This window comes from Callorhinchus milii, unplaced genomic scaffold (genome assembly GCF_018977255.1).
Source record: "Callorhinchus milii isolate IMCB2004 unplaced genomic scaffold, IMCB_Cmil_1.0 Scaffold7, whole genome shotgun sequence".
Classification (NCBI taxonomy): Eukaryota; Metazoa; Chordata; class Chondrichthyes; order Chimaeriformes; family Callorhinchidae; genus Callorhinchus; species Callorhinchus milii.
Genome location: NW_024704748.1, coordinates 5862978 through 5886583, shown reverse-complemented (window position 1 = coordinate 5886583; position 23606 = coordinate 5862978). Strand labels below are relative to the sequence as shown.

The window sequence follows — 23606 nt, the reverse complement described above, 5'->3', positions numbered from 1 at the left end:
AGAGAGAGAGACACACACACACAGAGGCAGAGACACACACGTAAGCTCAGAGAGAGAGAGCAAGAGAGAGAGACACACACACACACACACACACACACACACAAACAGACACACTTAGGCACAGCCAGAGACACACTCGCACACTTACAGGCAGAGAGAGACAGCGCGCGCGTATGCGCACACACACACACACACACAGCAAGAGAGAACACACCGTGAGAGAGAGAGAGAGACACAGTGAGAGTGAGAGAGGGAAAATGGGAGGCACACAAAGGGCAGTGATTTTGCAGGAAAAAGGGAAGCAATCTAACAGTGTCACACAAGTTTTTTCATGATCAGGCAAGACCTCGCTTTAACATGGAGAAAGACGGTGTCTTAGTCAATGCAGCTCTCCCCAGTATCAGCTCAGAGCGCCAGCTTAGACTGTGATGTAGAGTCCTGTTCAGACCCAGAGGCGACAGGGCTACTGACTGAACCAGGCTGCGGTCAGATACAGTGCATTCACTTGGCAACACGTGCAATCAGCGAGATACAACTCCAAAGCCAGATTGCTGGCCCCATCTCCCGACTGTGCCGTGATTCACAACCCTACAGCAGCCTCAAACCCTCCTCGCCCACAAGCTCGGGTTGTGTTGACAGGTGTCAGGATCTGGTTGACATTTGTGTAACATTAGCTACTTAAAAGTTAAGAGCTTCAGCTGTAAACTGGTTTCAGCGACTTAATGTGGAGACGTGAAACTGAACACCAGCATTGAGACAAGCCCATTCACACAAAAGCATTTTGCACACAATCAGTGGAGAACTTTATTGAATTCACTTCAAAACGTTTCAACTGTAAGGTTCTGTATTCCACGCCCTGGATATTTAGCAGTCTACTACAGTAGTTCTATAATCCCTGCATTTGATACAGCACCTTATCACATCATTGAGACTTCTCTACGGTGTATTTTGTGGGCAAAATGCAGCAGCCAATTGCGCATAGCAGTGTTCCAAAAACAGCTGTGTACTGAGTGACCAAATTATTATTATGTCTTTTTGGGGAGGGATTATTAGCCCCGGAAAGCGATCAGCCAATTGACTAATAACCGGGTTTCTATTTACTGGTAGGTAAACAGAGGCGGGTCTAGTTAGGAAACTTGCCTAAGGTTTTGCCCCGCAGGGAATCAAAACCCAGGTCCTCTCGCTTGCGTGGTGAGCGCGCTACCCGCCACACTAGAGCATGACATTGTAATGCAGCACAATGATTCTCAGGAGATGCCATACTGACCTCAGTGTTTTCACAAATACACAGTGGGAGTTGGGAGTCCATTAGTTTGGATATCAGGCTTCGTACTGCAATATTAAACAAGGACAGAAGGTTCTCTTCTGAAAAATTGCCTCTTACCAACCTGCAAGCCCTAAGTCAACCTCGGCATTAATACCGTGCCAACACAGAAATATACATTACAGAAAGAGCCCACTCCATCTTTCGGATAAGACTTTAAACACCCCTAGGCTCTGGACTCTGCTCTAACAGCAACCCAAGCAATCATTCCTTCAGACAACCTCCAGTGAAGATCTTCCCAACCTCTCCCTTTACTCCCCAATTCACAATCTTCAATTCATGTCCTCGAATCCCTGACCAGTGGAAAGAGTTACTCATAATTAATCCTCTCAAACCTCTTCATTATCTTAAACAATTCAATCATATCAGCCCTCAGCCTTCTCTGTTTCATCAGGAAAAGTCTTGACCTCTCTAGCCTCTCCTTATAGTGAGATCCTTTCATCTCCTGTATCATCCTTGTTGAACCTTCACTGCACCCTCTCCATCACTATAATTAATATTCTTTCTGTAAGAATTTTGCAGGAAGTTTATCATTCGATCTGTGTGGACCAATATCCATCTTTAGCACATTCCCTCCCCCCAACCCTTTCTAATCTTGAAACCTTGCAAGTTCAATATCAATATCAAAAACAGCAGGACTCAGCACGCAGTCAATGAGGAAACTATTCAAGCATCCACAATAAGAGGCAGATGTGGAAACAGGAACGGAGGCAGAACAGGGAGGAAAGAAGCAAGGGGCTCCAAAGATAAACGACATGGAATCAAGTTCAGAAGGTTCAGACGTGCCCGAGTCCCACAGTGAATGTTTCTGGCTCAGTTTGGATTTCTTAAAGCTAAGTCGGAAACTTTTGAGTTCAGAGCTCCCAATCCGTTTCGGGTGATAAGAGTGTTCATCCTTGCTTTTAACCGAACAATCCTTTGCTTTCACCACATGCAGATTGTAGGCTAAAAGCAAGGTATATAATAAAAATAATCCTTGCATTTGATATAGCGCTTTTCACATCTTCTAGACATCTCAAAGTGCTTCACAGAATAGACTGAAAAGTGAATTGACTGTATATTTGTGGGCAAAATGCGGCAGCCAGTTACTCACAGCAGTGTCCCACAAACAGTCGTGGATTGAAATGACCAATTTATTATTGTTTTTTTNCTTGAAGGATTATTATCAGGCGTGTGGAGTAAGGAAATTTGCCCAAGGTTTCACCCTGCCGGGAATCAAACCCAGGTCTCTCGCTTGCAAAGCAAGTGCTCTAACCACTGAGCTACAGGACTCCACAAACCGTATGTTACTGACCGGCAAGATTCCAATACCTTCTCTCTATGGGCAAGAAAGCCACAGTTTCACACCAAAAATTGGAGAGTTTAGGATTACATGGCTGACTAGAGGAGGTGAGGGAGGGAAAATTAAGGGTCGTTTCAAAAGGGACAGGTTTTTGAGAGCAAAAGGGATTGGCTGAGTGTAAATAAAGAGAGATCGGATTTAAAAATGGGACCAAACAAATGGCTATTTTTGGTCCTGAACATTCGTGTGTGTATTTGCCCTGCTGTATTCCAGCCTGTATCCTCTAAGCTTAAAACTGAGCTCCATGGCCCTTTCTCCATCCCATTGGCTCCATCAATGCAGCTTTGCTTTCAGTCCTATATAACTCTGGAAAGCAGTTTGCCTCAGAACCACTCTTCCTGCCTTCAAATAAAACCCAACAACCTGGCCGTGCCTTTCATCAACATATTTCAATCTCTTATTTCTCTGCTTGCTTCACAGACCACAGCAACAACTGAGATGCCCTTTAGCATGAAAAGCACTAGATAAACACAAGAGGGACATTGCTATGCGCAATTGGCTGCTTCGTTTCACCCACAATGTATAACAGTCAATTCACTTTATATGTATTTTGTAAAGTGCTTTGAGACGTCTCAATGACATGATAAGGCGCTCTATCAAATTCAAGGATTATTATTATTAAATTGGTGTTGAGGCTGCACAATTGAAGCAAAGATTGAGCCCCACAAAATCTACACATTTTATCAAACACCCATCCAAATCCTTTTTAAATGTTATGTTCTTGTAGTAAAGAAAATAATGATCCTTACATTTGATACAGTGTCTTCCACATCGGGAGCGTTTCACAAGATTCACTGTAAAGTGCAGTGACTGTGTTTTGTAGGTGAATTAAAGCATTCCACAATCACTTTACTCTCTGGGCCAAAGAGAATCTTCACAGCTCCCCTTTGAATTCCTCCAGTGACAACCCTCACTTCATTCCTGAATTTCCAGACAGCAGGAATAATTCACATCTAATCAATCAGACTGCATCCTTGTCTCACTCCCTTTCCAAACCCTCTATACTGGATTCTGCAGCCACCTGTGCAAGCAGTTTGTTCCACACTTCCATTGCCTTTTCACTAGACCGATTCTCCTGCGTTTTGCTATTCAATTGCCTAGTCTTGCTGGAACAAAAGCCACATGATGTTCTTGCTACTTGCTTGGGAAACATTCGAACGCTCTATTCCCTCCTGTTCTGGTCTCCGCATGGCTCTGCTTAGAAGCTGTCGTGTATGTCTGAACCCTTTTAAAATTCAACTCAGGCCCAGCACGACTAGTTAAGCGCACCATCATGTAGGAACCTACTATAGCCTGGCCCAAACCCTGGCCTTTCATTTACGGCAATGCGAGACAATTGGGAGCAGCTGGGAGACTTGTCGGGCAAATCAAACAAGACTTTACGAGGAGTTTTACTGCTATCAAAACCTCCACAGAAGGATCAGCCGCGACGGGCCTTAATTCAGGACATGAAAACCAGGTGGATCTCTCCACTGGGCTGACCCGCACGTCAGCCAGGTTAACCACACAAGTCTGCCGCGTGCAGCCACGGTTTAAAATTCTGGAGTTCTTTCTCTGGAGTAATCAATCACTGTCAGCCTGCGCTATTTCATTTAGAAAAAAAAAGCTCACAACTTGTTATCCCCGCTTCACATTTCAGTACAAAACATCACACAGCTGCCTGGAGCAGCGACCACAGCCCAGCCAGCCCCAGCTGGCTCTCTGCAGCGGCCACCACCTGTCAGCAAAACAGCAGCTTTGTGCCATCCACAAACCACACTCATATCCCTAGAGTTTCACCTGGGAGCCCAACGCCTGGGAGCCGAAATCTTGCTCGGTCCCCACGCTGCTCAACACCACCGGACTCACATCAACACTCAACATCAAGCTGCTGCCAGACTATTACGCAAGCGGAATCAGCCATCAATGCTGAGACAGACTCCAGTGTATAGGGTGTCCACAAAGTCCTGTTACCCACTGTTACAAAACAGGGATAGGAGACCACGGAGGAGCTGAAACAAGCTGTCAGGGATGCATTCGCCTCCTCAGTCCATCCATGTTACAGAAGATGTAGCACCGAACATGGAGACAGATCATTATTTGCCATGAAAATGATGCGCTCACTCACACCTATTCTCTGGACGTCTAAATACAGTTAAACACTTGCACTGAATATAATTAAGTACTTCTAAATACAATTATCATCATTGTTCCACATTTTCAGATGTTGGCCAGTGCACTGTAGAGAGAAATCATGGGGATAACTAGATTTTGTGGAGACCATGTAGTTTAAAAAATGTAACTGTTAACCAGATACTGGATAGCTGACAAGCATCTCACTGTTCTGCGAGATAGCTGTGCAGGACATTTCTTCCTGCGTAATTAATTTTAATCAGTTATGAAGGCATCGTTTGCATCGCATTGCAAAAGCTGAAGAACCCATTGTCACATAGCTAGCAGCCACCAAAGTCAGGCATGAAGTGTGTTTGAGTTGCAGAACAAGCCTCTCCCTTGTTGGTTGTACTGCAATGTATACGTGGACTCATACCAAACATCGGTTGAACGTGCGAGCAGTTTGGAGTTCCGTGTAGCACTGACCAAAACGGAAAACCCTGCCTGATTAATTTTGGACAATGAACTAATCTCTCTTAAGAGTTGTAAGACTGCGGACTCTCTCTCTGCCATCTTCAGCTTTTAATTTTGGGAGTATCTTCTAGATTCAACTGCAGGGCAATGCTTTTACATTACACTGTCGGACACGAGACGGGATTTGTAAATACCTCCTTGTCGGGCATACAGGCTCCCTCCGAAGTAGCCGTTCAGAGGCGATGTAGCAGCAAACACAAATATCGCCGTGCTCAGCATAGATCCCCTCCTGCGAGGAAAAGACAAATACAAGATCTTTTAACAACAATGCTGATACCTTGCACTTACACTTTGTGAAGTCCTGCATTGTATTGGTTAGAGCTCTTGTCTCACACGCAAGAGGACCTGGGTTCAATTCCCGAGCGGGGCAAAACAGAGGTGATTAGGAACCTGGTTGTTAGTCGATTGGCAGATTGCTTTTCCGGGGGTAATAATCTCTTCATAACTAAATAGTAATAATTCCCCCCAAATAATAATAATGCCACTCAATCCACGACTGTTTATAGGACACTGCTGTGCGCAACTAGCTGTTGAGTTTCACCCACAAAATATAGTCCATCCACTTTACGATATAATCTGTGAAGTGCTTTGCTACGTCTCAGCGAAGTGATAATACTACTGAAAGTAATCCTTGCATTTGATATAGCCCCTTATCAAGTCTAAAGCTCTGTATCAAATGCAAGTATTATTATTACATAACACCTTTCAAGAAGTCAAAGTCTCAAAATATTTTACAGACGGAGTGGGAACCCGAGTAAAGGGGGCAAGCAGGACGGGTAGGAGAGTTACCATAGAAATCTGGCCCACAGCAGGAGGCCATGTGGCCCATTGTATCGGTGTCAGTTTTGCTCCTTCAGTGAAGCCATCTGTCCTAATCCCAATTTCCTGCTCTTTTTCCCAGTACCCGCTAATTCCCTCCCTCCGCATGTGTGTATCTAATTCCCTTTTAAAGCCCTGATTGAAGGCACGCTAAACCTCCACGCTCTTCAATGAAACACCTCGAAAAGGCTTTTTGATCGTAATGAGGATTATGTGAAACCTGGAATACCAAATAAGGTTTTTAAACCTTGTTACAAACATCAGTGCTTAATGGATCTTCAACACACATTGGCTAATGTTTAAACACATCGAACGTTTTGACTTTGATCAACGCAGCAAACAGTCAGCAGAGACAGTTTCCACATCCCCCAACACACACACACACACACACACATTCACCAACACCAAATGGCTAAAAACTAAAAGAATCTCCCCGATGGCCCAGTGCGTAAAGGCCCGAGGCCGTTCAGACTAGCAGGTGTTTGATTCCAGACTGTGCTGAATTCGTTGATCTCAGCTGGAGCACTAGAGGTACTATGACAGGTCTCAGGGACCCGGGTGGAGGGGGTAAACAGCTCACCACCTTAGACAGAAGTGTTGAAATTATCAAAGTACCACATTGATGTTCCAAACAAGTTACACTTTATAGCGTCTTGAGACACTTTATGGGGTCTTGAGACACTTTATGGGGTCTTGAGAGACACTTTATGGGGTCTTGAGACACTTTATGGGGTCTTGAGACACTTTATGGGGTCTTGAGACACTTTATGGGGTCTTGAGACACTTTATAAATATTATGGGAATCCTCGAGTAGGGAGGAAAGGAGGGGGGAGTTTGAGGATGTTAACGAGTGACACCAACTATTTGGGGAGAATTGCCCAGAAAATGGAGGTAAAGTCGATGGTGGGTCATAAGTAGATAACAATTGCTAGACGAAAGACCAAGGTCCATCCAGTTTGCCTTCCACCATCCTAGCCATCGCATGCACATATCATGTCCCAAATTGAATACTGCAGCCCGAGATATTATTTCCTAACAGAAATCCACATAATAAAATGGTGACTTTAAGACTCTCCCCCAAATAAACATGATTTCAGATGCTTATATCCGACAAATCCCAGATTTGCTCAGTGACAAACCCATACCTGGGCCATTTCCCAATCATTCAAGACAGGAATCACCCACTTATTCCAACAGAAATATTCTTTGCTGCTCTGAATGGCGTAACTGAATATCAATTTATTGTTAGCAGTTTATGACACGTTTCAAAATGTACCTCTGACCATGCTTTCAGTCGCCTTTCCCAGCCTAACAACCCCCACACCCCGGGCCAGTTGGTATTGTGAAGTACTTCAAAATGTCCCCCTGACATGAAAGGCACTATATAAGTGCCGACTATATTGTATTAAATCTTAAACGCTGCTCTTTTCAAATACAAGCCACACGTATTTGATGTAAAATCACAGGTCACAACAATTCACAGAAATGTTGTGAAGTGCTTGAGACGTCAGATGTTTATAGGTGCTATATCAATTGAAAGGATTACTATCATTGTAAAGAAATGCCCAAGAATGTGCAGAGGCCATCAAACTAAACACGGGTTACACTGTATACACGGGGTGGGGTGGGGGAAGGAGACAACCTCCTTTGAAAAACACTCAGACAGCAAATTACAGAGCAAGAGTTGTCTCTGGTGTGGTTGTGGCTTTACGTGGTGATTAGACTGCAACCAAGGTAATGTGAGCCATGCATTAGAGATAAGTCAGTGATAATGCAGATTCCTCGGAAACTGGCCAAAGCTCAGTCAACTCTGCTGAGCTCTCTCCCCTCCAATCGGTTCTCAGTCCTCGCACACTGCCTCGTACCACTCCTGTGAGTCTCTAATGTTAAATCATGATAAACTTCAACACAGCAAGTCTTTCAACCCATTGTGCCTGTGTCATGCTCACTCCTCACTCAAGCTGTTTCAATCCCACTTCTCAGCTCTTTCAACTGGATCCTTAAAAGCTTCATCTAACTACACTTCAGCGTGTGTGTGTAAAAAAATAAAGTAACGGGACTTTGTTCGACACCTTGTATAGGGCCTTTCATGTCAGGAGGAAGCCTCAACATGCTTCACAGTGCAAAGTGTAGTGACTGTGTGTTTTGTAGGTGACCATAGTAGTCAATTTGCGCACAACCATCTTCTTCTACACTAATAAAACGACAATGTCTGCACTTCAAGAAGGATCTCAATAACCGATTAACGTAGAGACAGGATTTATACAACATCGGAAAGGCTTTGCATCTGGGAGTGACGTGGGCACATTTGTTTTCAGATATCTTCCAACATTCACAAGTTATTTTTAGTTTTGTGCTTTTCGCTGCAGTTACACTTGGTAGCCGCCGAGTCAAAGTGGCACTGTGGCATTGCAAGTCACAGAGCACCTACGTATGTACGTTACACACTGCAGTTATATCTGATGGCCGTGCCGGCTGACATTTTGCGTCACAGCATGCACGTAGCCAAACAACAGGAACAAAATAAAGAACACAGACGAAGCTAAGCCGCAGCAACAACAACAAAATTACATTTTTAAAGCGCTGAGTCCTCCCAAATGAGAACCGATAAAGATGAAATGTCTGTCTGTCAATCTACATTCCACATTGGATTCTTTGGTTGCAAGTGAAGCTCCAACAGGTACAGTTAGTTTCTCATAAACAGCCATGGAGTGAGTATGTAAAAAAAATCCTTTTAACCTCCCTCTTTCATGCTTCCAGTAATAAGCTTGAGTTTACGATGGCCCTTTTGTTTCAATGAATGGGTCTACATCATCTCCGCCCGCCCCGAAGGGCTGGAGGACTTCCTGCAGACTAGAGTGACGTGAATCCCGTGACTGGCAGGATTGAAGATTTCCGAACACAGGTTGCATATTGAACCTAGTTCAGATACACTACCAACGTGGCTGCCAGCTGGACAAAACAAGTTCCCAGTCTGTGGATTCAAACCAGGGATGGGAGTCTACAATGTCAATTCCCTGGCTCACTAATTCCACTTTGGGTTACATAGTGTAGCAAACATCACCAGTGTTAAATGTATTTGAAATGCAGAATAGCACACCCGCCACTGAGCAGACAGGCATTGCTCTGATAGACCTTCACATTTTGTACCTCGATTCCAAACGCCTCCGCTCACATCAGTTAGAATGTTTCCTGACAACTGGCAGCATTTTTATAGATTTCCGAACACCTGTACAACTGGGAGAGGTTATGAAATTAATTTCCTCTCCACTGAATACAGCCAATTTATGGAACTGAACAGCAAGTACTGAAGTCTCCAGCTGCTGGAGTGAAAACCAGGCAGCGTATATCAGAGGAGCTTGGAGTCATGCACATGTTGGGTTAGTCACCCCCTGTGGGTCCCTTAGTCAGATCAAGGAGTGCTCTTTCACTTCTAAAAATAAAGAGCTCTCTTACTCAATGAGTGGGTAAGGCTTACAGGTTCCACTCCTCACTGAGCTGCTCTCAGAGGACACTCGAACATAGGAACAGGAGTAAGCCATTCAGCACCTCGAGCCTGTTCCACCATTCTATTACATCTTGGCTGATCTGTGCCTCAACTCCTTTTACTCATTCTTTGCCCATTTCCCTAACAAATATCTATCGATTTCAGACTTGAAAATTTCAATGGATCCAGCATCCACACACAGCCTTTTGTGGAAGAAAGTTCCAGATTTCCCCTACCCCTTGTGTGAAAAAGTGCCTCCTAGTTTCACTCCTAAATGGCTTAGCTCTAATTTTAAGATTATGCCCCCTTGTTCTGGATTTCCGTATGTAGTAGAGACTTCCACATTGGGTGGACTTATCAAAGCACTCAACAACACTGAAAGGGGGGGGTGGGGAGAGAAATGGTTATTGCACACAGAACACAATAGCCTGAGACGCAACAAACATGTTTCAAAGAGAATTCCACATTGGAATCAGACAGGTAGTCACAACAGCCAAATGTTTTCTACTTCACACAAGCACAGAGGACACCAGCTATGCATTCACATTACTAGGCTGTACTGCAAGGAAAACAATTCATTTTCATACGATTTATAACATCAAAATGACACAAAGTGCTTCATAATCAATTGCTGTCAAACAAAGTGACTTTTTGGAGTTGAATGAGGCAGCCATTTGGAGCAAAGCAATGTTCCACAAACTGCCATGAGATGAACCACCAATTTACTTGGGAGGATGGTTGGCCAGGACACTGGGGAAAAACTAACTCCTCTTTGCCAATAGCGTTGTTAAGGTACACTTGAATGGCAGCAGCATGTTACTGGAGAGTCATCCAGTGAACTCCTCACCCAGCATGAGGCTTAACCCACAATCTTCCAGCCCAAAAGTAAGAGTGCTGGCAATTTAACTAGGCTGACATCCAAGGATAAATTGAATCACACAAGTCTAAGCTGACACTCCAGTGCAGGCGCAGCACCAGTGGAGGTGCTGTACTTCAGATGAGACATTAAACCGAGATCCCGTCTGCCTGTTCAGGTGATGTTAAAAAAATCCCATGGCGGTATTCGAAAAGCAAAGGGAATTTCTCCCGGTGTCCTAGCCAACAAAATTGGTCACTTACTTCACGACTGTTTGTGGGACTTTTGCTGTGTGCAAATTAGCTGCTGCATCTTACCGACAAAATACAGTCACTGCACTTCACAGTATATAACCTGCAAAATGCTTTGAGACTATTATTATGGCGCTTTAGTTGTATATTACTGGCTGATTACAGTGAACAGTTCTGGTATCTTGGACCGGAGAACACATAACAGCACGGCATTTGACACTGTGTTGCTGGCCATTACCACAGTTAAAGATTTCAGCCAGAGGGTGAATATATAGCCGACCAAGGATTTGTTACCTATTCTAGCCCCGGAAACAACAACTACTTGTATTTATACAGCGTTCTTCATGTGGGGTAGTGCCTGACTGCTTATTAAAGAGCTCCCATTGGAAATTGCTTTTTTTTTTAAATTAACCTAGTGTTCACTACTGACCAGGGCAACTGGCCTCTGGTTGTGCAACACTGCATCAGATCACGCCCTAGGCTAGAATTTAGCAACACAGTCCCTTCCTGTTAATCATACTGAATTACAGGGCATCCTTTGTAATTTGTAATACCTGATGGTTTCACATCAGGAGGACGTCTTGAAGCGCTTCACAAGATTATGTAGGGCAAAGTGCAGTGTACGGCTCTTAAAGCATTCAGGCACTGCCCCGCATGAAGAAGGAGTCCTGTAGCTCAGTGGTTATAGACCATTCGCCTCGCAAGTGAGTGACCTGGGTTTGATTTCCGGCAGGGCAAAACCTTGGGCAAGTTTCCTTACTCCACATGCCTCATAATAATCCCTCAAGAAAAAACCCCAATAATAATTTGGTCACTCAATCCACGACTGTTTGTGGAATGCTGCTGTGCGCAATTGGCTGCCACGTTTCGCCCACAAAATATACAGTCGATTCACTTTACAGTATATTTTGTGAAGTGCTTTGAGATGCCTAGAAGATGTGAAAAGCATTATAACAAATGCAAGGATTATCATTAAAGGACTGTGTGTTTTGTAGGTGAATGCAGTAACCAATTTGCACTGAGCGACGTCCCACAAATAGCCACGAAGGCCAATTTTATTTGGGGGATGGTTGGCCAGGACACAGGAAACTCCCTTTTTCCAATAATGCAGAGGGATGTTCTGGGTTGCTGACCTCAGATGGGGCAGTCAAGACGTTAATTGGGCTCAGAACTGCTGGTTAGGAAGTCAAAAGGTAGCCGCTCATAATTACCATCCAGCAATCCTTATTGCTGCGCATGTGTGTGTATACGTGTGTGTTGGTGGGGGGAGTAAGGGATAAAGGATTGATCTATGGTACCGCCATGGTCAAAACACTCAAGGTCCATACATGACTAAAGGCCACTTGGGTGAGGTGCTGAAGGATCAGTGGAACTGTTGCACATTTGAAGTAGAAAAGGATTTGGAGGCCTTCAGCAGAGAGAGAGAAGGGGGGTGGGGGGGGAGAGGGGAGAAAAATGGCAGGAATATTTGCAGCCTGAGTCACGGAATTCCACACCAGTAATTCCAGCCTTCCGGCTTTCCACAGCTGTAATGCTGAGATCTTTAGCAATTTCGACATGGTTTAAAAAAAACAATCCATCATACTTTCAGCAGGTAGAGCCTGCACTGGCCGTGACAGTGACAATTACCAGAGTTAAACTATCCATCTCGGGCTTCCCCATTTTTTTAGCCACGCAGAACTAACTCTCTGCAGGTACCACAATACTTAAATTTGTCCAGAACCTGATCACATTGAAATATCTCAGAGCGCATGGTGGGGAAAAGCTATCTGGTGCAGTGACTGCATTCGATATAAAGCACCTTATTATCACTGTCGTTGAGACGTCTCAAAGTGCTTCACAGAAGATACTGTAAAGTGAATTGACTGTATATTTTGTGGACGATACGTGGCAGCAAATTGCACACAGCAGTGTTCCACAAATAGTTGTAGATTGAGTGACCGAATTATTATTACATAGAACATAGGAATTGCTGGACGAAAAAAGACCAAGGTTCATCTATTTTGCCTACTCCCACCCTGGTAGTCTACAATAACGGAGATGTTGATAGCAATTAATTCTGCATGGAATAATAATAATAATCCTTGCATTTGATATTGTGCCTCATCACATCATCGAGATGTCTCAAAGCTCAGTACAGAATATACTGTAAAGTGAATTAAGTATTTTGTGGGCGAAAAGTCTTCAACAGCGGTTCAGCTTAGTGACGGACTCAAGTCTTTTGTTTTTTTTTATTGAGAGATTGATACTCCTAATGACGTGTGGTGAGAGTTTACGTAAGGTAAGCTGTACCTTACCCTGTTGCACGCTGTTCTGCGATAAAGAAAACCAAAAACCATTGTGCAATAAGTGGCTCAGGTTTTCCCTCAGCTGCATGCCTGCCAAGGTAGCACAGTGCTGATCAGCAACGTAGGGCGCTGTTATAAACTGACTGGCATTGCAGTGCATGGGAATCCCTGAGCATGGGGACTGTTACCCAGCAGAAGTTAATCGCATCAGTGCATCTGCGATCGGCACAGAAAACGGCTACAGCATTCAACAATGAGTTTTAAAGCTGCAAACTCGGTTCATTTAAAGCCAACCTGAGACACAATCAGTCAAACTGAGGGGGAAAAAAAAAAAAAAAAACACTGGGGTTTTGGCTCGCAATCAGCTGTCTACTGGCATTAAGCAACAAGTTAGGTACAGTCCAAGAAGTGCTGCTGCTTAACTGAATTTGGCTTGTGTCCACCGTGCAATCTAACACTGCCCTCTGCTGGAGCCCGGTCACACCTAAACATTGTCCTGTTAAACCTGTCACGGGATTGCTCCGTCCCTCCCGCAAACACAAACCGGCAGCAATAATCTGACCGTCTCCCTGCCAACAGCACAGCGGCTCGTGCGCTCGCCTCGCAAGCGAGAGGACCCGGGTTTGAATCCCGGGCGGGCAGAAACCGTAGGCAACTTTCCCTACTCCACGCGCCGCTGTTTGGCTTAGCAGTAATAATAATCATAATAATAATAATAATCCTTGCATTTGATATAGCGCTTTTCATGTCAGGAGGACATCCCAAAGCGCTTCACAGAACACACTGTAAAGTGAATTGACTGTATATTTGTGGGTGAACGCGGCAGCCAATTGCGCACAGCAATGTCCCACAAACAGTCGTAAATTGAAAATGACCAATTTAATTATTGTTTTTGGTTTTGTAGGGATTATCATTAGGCTCTGTGTGGAGTAAGGAAACTTGCCCAAGGTTTCGCCCTCTGCCTGGAATTGAACTCAGGTCTCTCACTTGCAAAGCGAGTGCTCTAACCACTGAGCTACAGGACTCCACAGTAAGTAGGAAGCTAGTTGTTAGTCAATTGGCGGATCACTTTCCAGGGGTAATAATCCATCCCCCCAAAAATGTGGTCACTCAATCTACAACTGTTTGTGGAACACAGCATTGCCATTTGTCAATGGTGTGCAATTGGCTGCTGCGTTTCGCACACCAAACACATCAATCCACTTATATCCGGAAGCGCAACTGCTCGTAAAGAGCAGGTTATTGTTGTTCCCCATCCCAGACCCCTGTCCCCAACCTCCAGCAGTAAGTAGGAACCCCGTTGCAGGCGATTGGCAAATCACTTTCCGGGAGTAATAATCCCTCCAAAAAAAAAAAAAAACATTTGGTCACTCAAACCACTGTTTGTGGGACATTGCTGTGCGCAATTGGCTACTGCATTCGCACCAAAAATAAAGTCAATTCACTTTACAATACAATGCCTTATCCCTTACATTTGATATGGCGCTTTTTCTAGACTTCTCAAAACGCTTCACAGAATATACTGTTAAGTGAATTGACTGTATATTTGTGGGCGAAACGCAGCAGCAGCCAATTGCGCACTGCAGTGTCCCACAAACAGTCGTGGATTGAGTGACCAAATTATCATTATTTATTTTCTTGATGGATTATTATGAGGCATATGGAATAAGAAAACTTGCCCAAGGTTTTGCCCTGCCGGGGGAATTGAACCCAGGTCTCTCGAAGGCTCTCTGAGGCGAATGCTCCATCCACTGAGCTACAGGACTCTATATATGAGTGTGATACGCTTTGAGACATTTCAAAGACGTGATAAGGCGCTATATCAAATGCAAGGATTATTATTATAACAGCAGTGCTGCCAGTTCAGGGTGACAGAGCAAGTTGGAAATAGGTGACCGACCGCCTGCCCACAGCAGCCAGGAGCTGGGAGGTTTTGGCACATGGGCTCAGCAAGCGGCCAGTGAACAGGCAGAGTGAGAATAACAACGTTCTGGGACTTTGCCATCAGCTGATCTCAAACACATTCAATTATTCATTTTGTCATCTGATGCTTAGCAAAAGCTTGCCTAAGAGCTTTTCTAAAAAAAACACTGAGGCTGGCAATATCCTCAACTCCACACAAATTGCCAAAGCTCCGACACCAGTAGACCTGCTCTGCCCTCCACCCCCAGAGGCACGAGCAGAACACTGCATTGTAAACGAGAGAGAGAGAGCGAGGGAGAGGGTCACACACACACACACACACACACACACACACACACACACACAACTCTCCAGTAGAGATGAGGTAGTTACTGGGTTACAATGAGGACCAGAAACCCTGGCTGATTTGCCCAGGGACACTGGAGCTCCAATCTCTGCGCCTGGCTGAGATGAACTAACTCAGCATAGACCAAGTGAAGAACCGGCCTTTTCCAGTCTCTGGGCTTCAGTAACAATGCCTTTACCAGCAAAGCCATCAGGCAAGTCTCACATCTCTTACCCACTGGGGGCGTAGAAGATCAACACCATTGAGTTGGACATCTCAGATACTCTTAATGACTGAAGAGATAACTGCTGTAGCCACACAAGCACACAACTTGCTAAGTGCTCACAAAAACAGTACAGTAAAGCTCACAAGTCAGGACCATAACATTTAACACGGCTTACGCGAAGAGCGAATTGCAGGCAAACTGTATAAGTTGTATAAAATTTGATTTCATCAATAATCTACACTGAGCATACGTAATTCAATACAGTCGGTAAGTGCACATGTGGTAGATTGTCACTGTAGCGCATGCGGTGACGGGTCAAGACTATGTTTCCCGCGATTCACAGCTGGTAAATGCAGGAGTAATGGAGGGTAGGGGGCCGATTTGTGAGTGTTACTGTATTTAAGACCACCCCAACATCAAAGGGCAAGATTGTAAAATCCATACTCACTCTGTGTACAAGTCCTCGATCATTGCCACAATAATAACAATGAGGGAGACAAAGAAAATTTGGCAGCCAGACCCGATCATCGATGAAAACATCAAGGGGTGGCTGGAGGGTCTGAACACATCCCCGTGAACCTGCTTCCATCCGTATTCATCCCCCAGATCTCGGTCCTGTAGAAACACAATGTTAACATGGGTTTATAGCCAAGCAGGTTCTGCCCGTCTTTGGTCCTGCAGCAAACACAAAGCTGGGAGGAGGACGTCCCTCCAATTATTAATAACCTTTGTATTTGCATTGGATAGAGTGCCTTATCATGCCGTTGAGACACCTCAAAAGCGCTTCACAGAATGTACCACAAAATGGATTGGCTGTGTATTTTGTGGGCGAAACACGGCAGCCAATTGCGCAGAGTAATGTCCCATAAACAGTCGTGGATTAAGTGATTTTTATTACTCCCATTGTGTCGTGGATTTTTTTAAGCACCTGTGTACTGATGTACTATCATTTCTATGAGTCATATATTTCAGAGATAATTAAGATACTATCCCACATGAAAAGGCACTATACAAGTGCAACTGTTGTTTCAAGACATAAGTCTCTCCCCCTTCCGTCACACAGGCCCCATTGAGTCACCCTGTATTAGGCGAACAAACTGTAACAGTGAAACGTTACTCATTGTGCCACGAGGACAAGGTCTGGGTAGTAGTGGGTCCTTGAGACAAAGATGGAAGTAGAAAAGTATGGGGTGTCCACACAGTTTTGTTAACCCATGTTTTTCCTCTACAGTACACTGACCAATAATTGAAACATGTGAAAGAATGATGATAATTGTATTTAGAAATACTTAATTGTATTCTGTACAAGTGTTTAACCTTACATAGAAGTCCAGAGGAAGAGTGTGAGTGAGTGCCATCATTTTCATGATAATGATCATCATGTTCAGTGACATCTTCTGTAGCACGATGGAGTGAGGAGGCGAAATGTTTCAGCTCCTCCGTCATCTCATATCTGTTTTGTAACAGGGAGGGTGACAGGACTTTGAGGACTCCCAAAACCAATATATCCTTCCTGAAGTGCGTTGCCCAAAACTGAACACAGTACTCCACAGTACAACTGAAACACCACTTCCTTGCTTTTGTATAGCAAGAGTGTTGATGGGCGTTTTGAAGGGAGGGGAGATGTGTGGCTTAGTCCACATTAACCTGGTGTCCACTGCACAATTTCTTGGCCTCCAGTAATGGTGGAGTCCAGTAGCTCAGTGGTTAGAGCATTCACCTCGCAAGTGAGAGACCTGGGTTCAATTCCCGGCAAGGGCAAAATGTTAGGCAAGTTTCCTTACTCCACATGCCTGTTTACTTAGCAGTAAGTAGAAACCTGGTTGTTAGTCGATTGGCGGATTGCTTTTCTGGAAGTAATAATTCCTTCAAAAAAAAATAATGAATTGGTGACTTCAATCAATGACTGTTTGTGGAGCACTGTTGTGCCCAATTGGCTGCTGCGTTTCGTCCATAAAGTATACAGTCAATTCACTTAATAGTACATCCTGCAAAGTGCTTTGAGACGTCTCGAACTCATGATAAGGTGTTAGATCAAATGCAATGATTATTGTGCAAAATCATAACTAGGATTCAGCACTATTCCTACTTGTCTGGCCACTGAGAGGAAGAAGGAAAAACTATTAAGCAGTCTGATACAGCAAATCACAGAAGAGCTTCTAAACCTCAAGATATGCAGCTTTAATACAACAATCAGTGCTAGGTTTTGCTTCCTTCCTCCCCCTTCCTGTGGGGAAGTGCCTCTGCTTGGCATTGGCCCATGGAATGAGTCAGGATTTGACTTGAGTTTGGTGGGGGGGGGGGTGGCTGGGTAGAGAAGGGAAACCAGACGTAAGCTCACATCCCACCGCCCGTGATCAGCACTACACCAAGTCCGAGAGAGTTCCTTTAAGGAAAAGTCCTATAAAACGTTAGCAACTCCGAACCTACTGTTCCATCACTGAATAAATAAATTTGATTGACAGACACACTAGCTCTATTGTGAGCACTACTGGACCCGCGACAGGGATAACCAAAGCTACAGACAGGAAGTGTCCGCCCCTGGGTGGAATTTCAGCATCGGGATCTCACATGACAAAGCAAGGCCAGTTTTAGACACAACACTTAGTTGTACTCTCAGGATCGTAGGAAGTATCCCCAGAGCCAGGTCATAAAGCTCACCGACTGCAACTTAAACACAAGCAAGAGAAGCAATCTTTTCACTTGGTCATTCGCAAAATGGCATTAAAATTACCTTCTGGGTGATAATAATAATAATGCTTAGCACCATATCACATCGCTGAGACATTTCAAAGCATTTCAAAGGATATATTGTAAAGTAGAATGATCACGTATTTTGTGGGCGAAACGCAGCAACCAATTGCACAAAGCGGTGTCCCACAAACAGTCGTGGATTGAGTGACACATTTTTGGAGAGATTATTACCCCTAGAAAGCGAGTTGACAACTGGGTTCCTACTTACTGTTAGTTAAAGAGATGGGCGAAGAGTAAGGAAACTTGCCTAACATTTCGCCCTGCCTGAGAATCGAACCCAGGTCTTCTCGCTTGCAAGGTGAGCACACTAACCAACTATGCTACGGGACTCCATGTACTGACATGCAGTGTACAGGGATAAGCTGTGCCCCACAGGTTTGATTGTGTTTCCACATTATTTGCAAGTTTTGCAAGCAACAAGTGGATAACAGAAGTTCTCTTTCAGATCACCAACACCATGTCTGTGTCCAATTAAAAGCCGGGCCACTTACCATATCATCCATTTCCTCTTCCTTGCTATATCGAGCATAATCCTTACGCAGAGTGCGCATCAGGATCATGGAGACCAGTCCGACTAGGAATATCACCATCATGAAGGAATTGAAGATTGAAAACCAGTGAATCTATGGGTGACAAATGGGAGGAATTATTTGGAATTTTGCTGAACTGCAACAGAAACAGAAACAGACTCAACCACCCTAAAGCCATTACCCTGCAATCTTTCATTCATCAGTAACTTTACTACAGATGGAAGTAAGAGCGGAGAGGGTGAGAGTTGCATGGACCTTACTGAAAATTCTCCTCAAGCGTTCCAAAGCTTGCTTCTGTTAACCTGTGGGCGGCTTCAGTAATACAGCAGCCATCTGGCCTAACCTTCATTTTGTAATCAGACTGGCTCCATCTACTGAGGATATGTGGTTAACTTTCTAATAGTTTTCCAGTTATGGTGCATAACTGACAACCAGATGTGGGGAAATAAAATTCATACATACGCACCCCCACCCAGACCCTGTCCCCAACTAGACACCAACATGAACAAATTACGTTTGATTAGCGCCTTTAATATTCGGGGGTGAGGGGTGCGGGGGGGTCATAAGGGGGGAAATTTAGCAACTGAATACCTATTTAAGACTTTCCTAAAACAAAGTATTTCTGAAAACAACTTACTCTGTGCTGGAAAAAGGACGGATCGAGGTACTTATCAAACCGGTCTTCAAACTTCACATCCGATTTCTTCCACTTCACCTAGAAACAGGAAATGATTGGAACGTTACCCAGTGTTGTGCAGAAATCAATCAAGCTTATTGGGAACTACATGGATGAAAGAAATAATAACCCTTACTTTTGGTACAGCACCTTTCACGTCAGGAGGATGTCTCAGAACGCTTCACAGAAATGTACTGTGTGTTTTGTGGATGTTAAGGACCCCACATGTGTTTGGAAAGAAAAGGGAGCTTTTCCTGGTGACCATGGGCGAACACGGCAGCCACCAACCACCAGACAAAATCAGTCATTCACTGCATGTTTGTGGGATGTTGCTCTGCATGTAAGTGAGCTGGTTGGTTAACTTACAAAATACACATTCACTACACAACATAGCAAATTCTGTGAAGCACTTCAAGAATGTTCTCCTGAAGTCAAAAGACACAACAGCTCTCTGCATCCAACCTGGGCAGGACCTTTGCTTGCCAAAAGGACGAATAATAATCCCTCCAAAAACAAACCAATAATAAATTGGTCATTTTCAATCCACGACTGTTTGTGGGACACTGCTGTGCATAATTGGCTGCTACATTTCAACCATAAAATATACAGTCAATTCACTTTACAGCATATTCTGTGAAGTGCTTTGAGATGTCGAGAAGACGTGAAAAGCGCTATATCAAATGCAAGGATTATTATTATATTAAAGGACTTGCATTTTTATAGCACTTACAACACTGAAATGCTGCAAAACATTTAATAGCAATTTACTATCAAGTCTAGCGAACACAGAAACAATTTTGCACACAGCAACAAAGTACCACAATCACCCATGAACTGACCAATTAAACCGAAGGATCTAAGCCTTTTATTTGGGGGATTGTTGGCCAGGACATTGGGAGAGAAATTCCCTTCTCTTTACGAATAGTGCCCTGGAATCTTTAACATCTTAAACAGACAGACAGGATCTTGATTTAATGTCTCATCCAAAGGACAGCACCTCCAACAATGCAACACATCCCCAGCACTGCATTGGAGTGTCAGTTCAGATTATGTGATTCCAAGACCTGACTTGGGGGCTTGAACCTCCAACCTTCTGACCTCGAAGGCAAGAGCGCTAACACTGTGTCAGGCTGACACAACATAGCTGCTTTCATACTATGTTATCAACGGTAAGATTAACATTATGAATAACCAACTAGGTAAAGTGGACATTTAAATCGTTTGCAATCAGACATGCAGCATTACTGCGTTCTCACTTTATGCCACTGAATAATTGATATGAAATCATGGTGAAAATGGAAAACGAAATGTAACAGCTCCATCATCGAGTTGAGAGAGTCGGATGGTTTGTTTTTTTGCTGGCAGAGGACTTACAGAGTAGGACATTGCAATCTTTGTGTTGGGCACCAGCTTGACTTTGCCCTCGCTGGTCAGGTTCACATCCACGATACGGTTGCCATTGTAGCCGATCTCGAGTTTCTTGTAGGTCCAGAGGAAATGATCCTCGCCGTTCTCATCGGCTTCACCTACAATGCCTGCATGCAGCGAGGAAGATTAGTACAGCAAACAGCTCGGGAAAGCCACCATCGTTTCTTGTAAATTCACTATTGGCAGCACCAGAACGTTTACACTGGGTTGACCAATGAAAATACGATAGTCCTCACAACTACAGGGCTGCTCACCAGCCGGATACCACAACTACAGCTCTCCTGTAGTGTAGTGGTTAGTGCACTCACCTCACAAGCAAGAGGACCCGGGTTCAATTTCTGGGAGGGAAAAACCTTAGGTAACTTTCCTTATCCCATGCACCTCTGTTTCCCGAACAGTAAGTAGGAACCCGGTATTTAGTCACTCTATGCCTGACTCAATACATTTGAAATATACAAAATAATAAAATAGGCTGAGCACACGTTTTAGCACCATGTGGTTTAACAGGTGCATTCAGCTTCTTTCCAAAGTACACAAGTTTTTCATAAACTAAACTAGGCAATGTTTTTAGAGGTCACAAATGTAACCCGTGCCCTAGAGTATGATTGTGGTCTTTAAAGATGCTAAAGGGGCTAGATAAGGTAGATCGTGATAAGCTGTTTTTATTTTGTACTGAACACTTCAACCAGAGGACATGGCCTGGGATTTAAGAGGGGTAAATTCAAAACAAATCTGTGTAAATGTTATTTCAGTGAGCATGTAGTAAACATATGGAATAGGCTCCCTAGGGAGACGGTGGAAGCAGAAAGTACTGATTCTTTCAAGAAAGAATTTCTGTTAGGAAAAAATATCTCGGGATACAGTATATAGTTTGGGGTATAACATGTGCCCTGACTACGAGGATGGTGGAAGGCAAACTGGATGGACCTTGGTCTTCTTTCGTCTAGCAATTTGTATGTTCTTTTTGCAATTACACCAATACCGAAACCACAGCATACTGAATGCCCGGTACAGACCACAGCTCCCACAGAATCTGCTGCAGAAGGAAGTAGACCTCAAGCTGCCCCTCTGCCCTGCAAGGGAACATGCTTTGTTGAACTTACCCCAGATTGGCAAGTCATCAATGTACATCTGGTACCAGTAGTGATTCTTGATGGCATAAACGAAGGCGTCCCTCTTCTGTTTATCCAGCTCAACTTCACAGTAAGTACTTTGCATGACATCATCTGTACAAGAGAATACATTGAGACACAATCTTGCTATTGTCCTTGTGAACATGAACTTCAAACTAGATATTTTTCAGCAATTTATATAATAATCCTTGAATTTGATATAGAGCCTCATCACATCATTGAGATGATTTAAAGAGCTTTACAGGAAGCTATAGTAAAGTGAATTGACCGTATTTTGGGGGCGAAACACGACAGCCAATTGCGCACAACAGAGTCCCACAGGCAGTTAAATCTAAGATTGACTTCACCCATTCGCTATTTCTTAAATCAATCACTTCCTTGCTCTTTTTAGCCTTGCTGTTAATCCTTGATCTTAATCTGGATTTGTCAATGACAACAGATCAGATGTTGCCTTTACTCAATACGTGCAATCCAGATTACAGTGAATAAATACAAATAATAACCCTTGCATTTGATATAGACGTCCTCAAGACATTTCAAAGCGCTTCATAAAATATATTGTAAAGTGACTGTATATTTTGTGGGCAAAACGCGAACTCCAACCTCACACCTATTCACACCAAGCAAACCCCAGTGGGCAGCCTGTAAAAATCATTCTCCACATTTCTTCTTCAGTGGGATAATACAGATGTCAAACTGATTCTATTCCTCAAACATGGGCTCTTCTGAGTTCACTGCAGGCCCTCAAAGGCCTCACTTGTCAGCTCTTGTGTTTCGCAAGAACATTTAATCCTATGGACTATCATCACTGCTTCCTAGTCAACTTTGGAAGAAATTAACTACTTTTAAGCACAGAGCTAAGAGCCCTTGATTAGCATGTTAAGTGTTGGGTACAGATGTGAGCGTATGTATATGGTAAACATGGAAAAAAGTGGACCTTCATAAACGCATTTTGTTTCAAATTTAACACAGGGGATCAACAGCGTTCTTCAAACCTATTAGGCTAAGTGTGTGGGACAAGGACATATCCAAGCGCAGCTCAGGGAAAATGAACTGAAAACAATCCAAAATGGATCAATGGGCAAATAGATTAAGGGGAAAAATAAAGATTTACAATGCCTAAAGGGAGAATGCAACCTCCCTTTAACCAAGTAATGGCTATACAGAGCGGATTAAAGAGCATTAATTTATCAAGGAACATCAATAAATTACCAGAACATGTTTAACTAAATTAAATTTAATTAAACAACTGGTTGTGGGACACCGCTGTGCGCAATTGGCTGCCGCGTTTCATCCATAAAATATACAGTCAATTCACTTTGCAATATATTCTGTGAAACATTTTGAGTGTGTCAACGACATGATAAGGCGCTATATCAAATGCAAGGATTATTATTATTATGATGATAAAAATGGACCCAAAAAAAAGTTGTCCTGATATGATCATGATAAGAGGTGGAACAGAAGATGACACATTTTAAATAGATTTCAAGATCTTCACAGTCACCTACAGATCACTTCCTGCAACCTCCCTACCTCTCCGATCTGGTCACATCTCACTCCTCTACCAGCCCTCTTCGCTCGGGACTTCTACCTGTCCCTCGACCCCTCCTCTCTGT

The 23606-nt window shown here is 43.8% G+C and overlaps 1 protein-coding gene across 1 annotated transcript in view; it reads right to left on the bottom strand.

Moving 5' to 3' along the window:
* Nucleotides 1-23606, bottom strand: part of tm9sf3 (transmembrane 9 superfamily member 3) — a 64554-nt gene that overhangs the window by 29456 nt on the left and 11492 nt on the right. The window contains exons 3-8 of the mRNA XM_042336749.1: nt 21958-22080; nt 20801-20961; nt 19388-19465; nt 18712-18843; nt 15915-16081; nt 5426-5520 (exon numbers count right to left, since the gene is read on the bottom strand). Coding sequence (XP_042192683.1) covers nt 5426-5520; nt 15915-16081; nt 18712-18843; nt 19388-19465; nt 20801-20961; nt 21958-22080 — 756 coding nt within the window. The remainder of the gene's footprint in view (nt 1-5425; nt 5521-15914; nt 16082-18711; nt 18844-19387; nt 19466-20800; nt 20962-21957; nt 22081-23606) is intronic.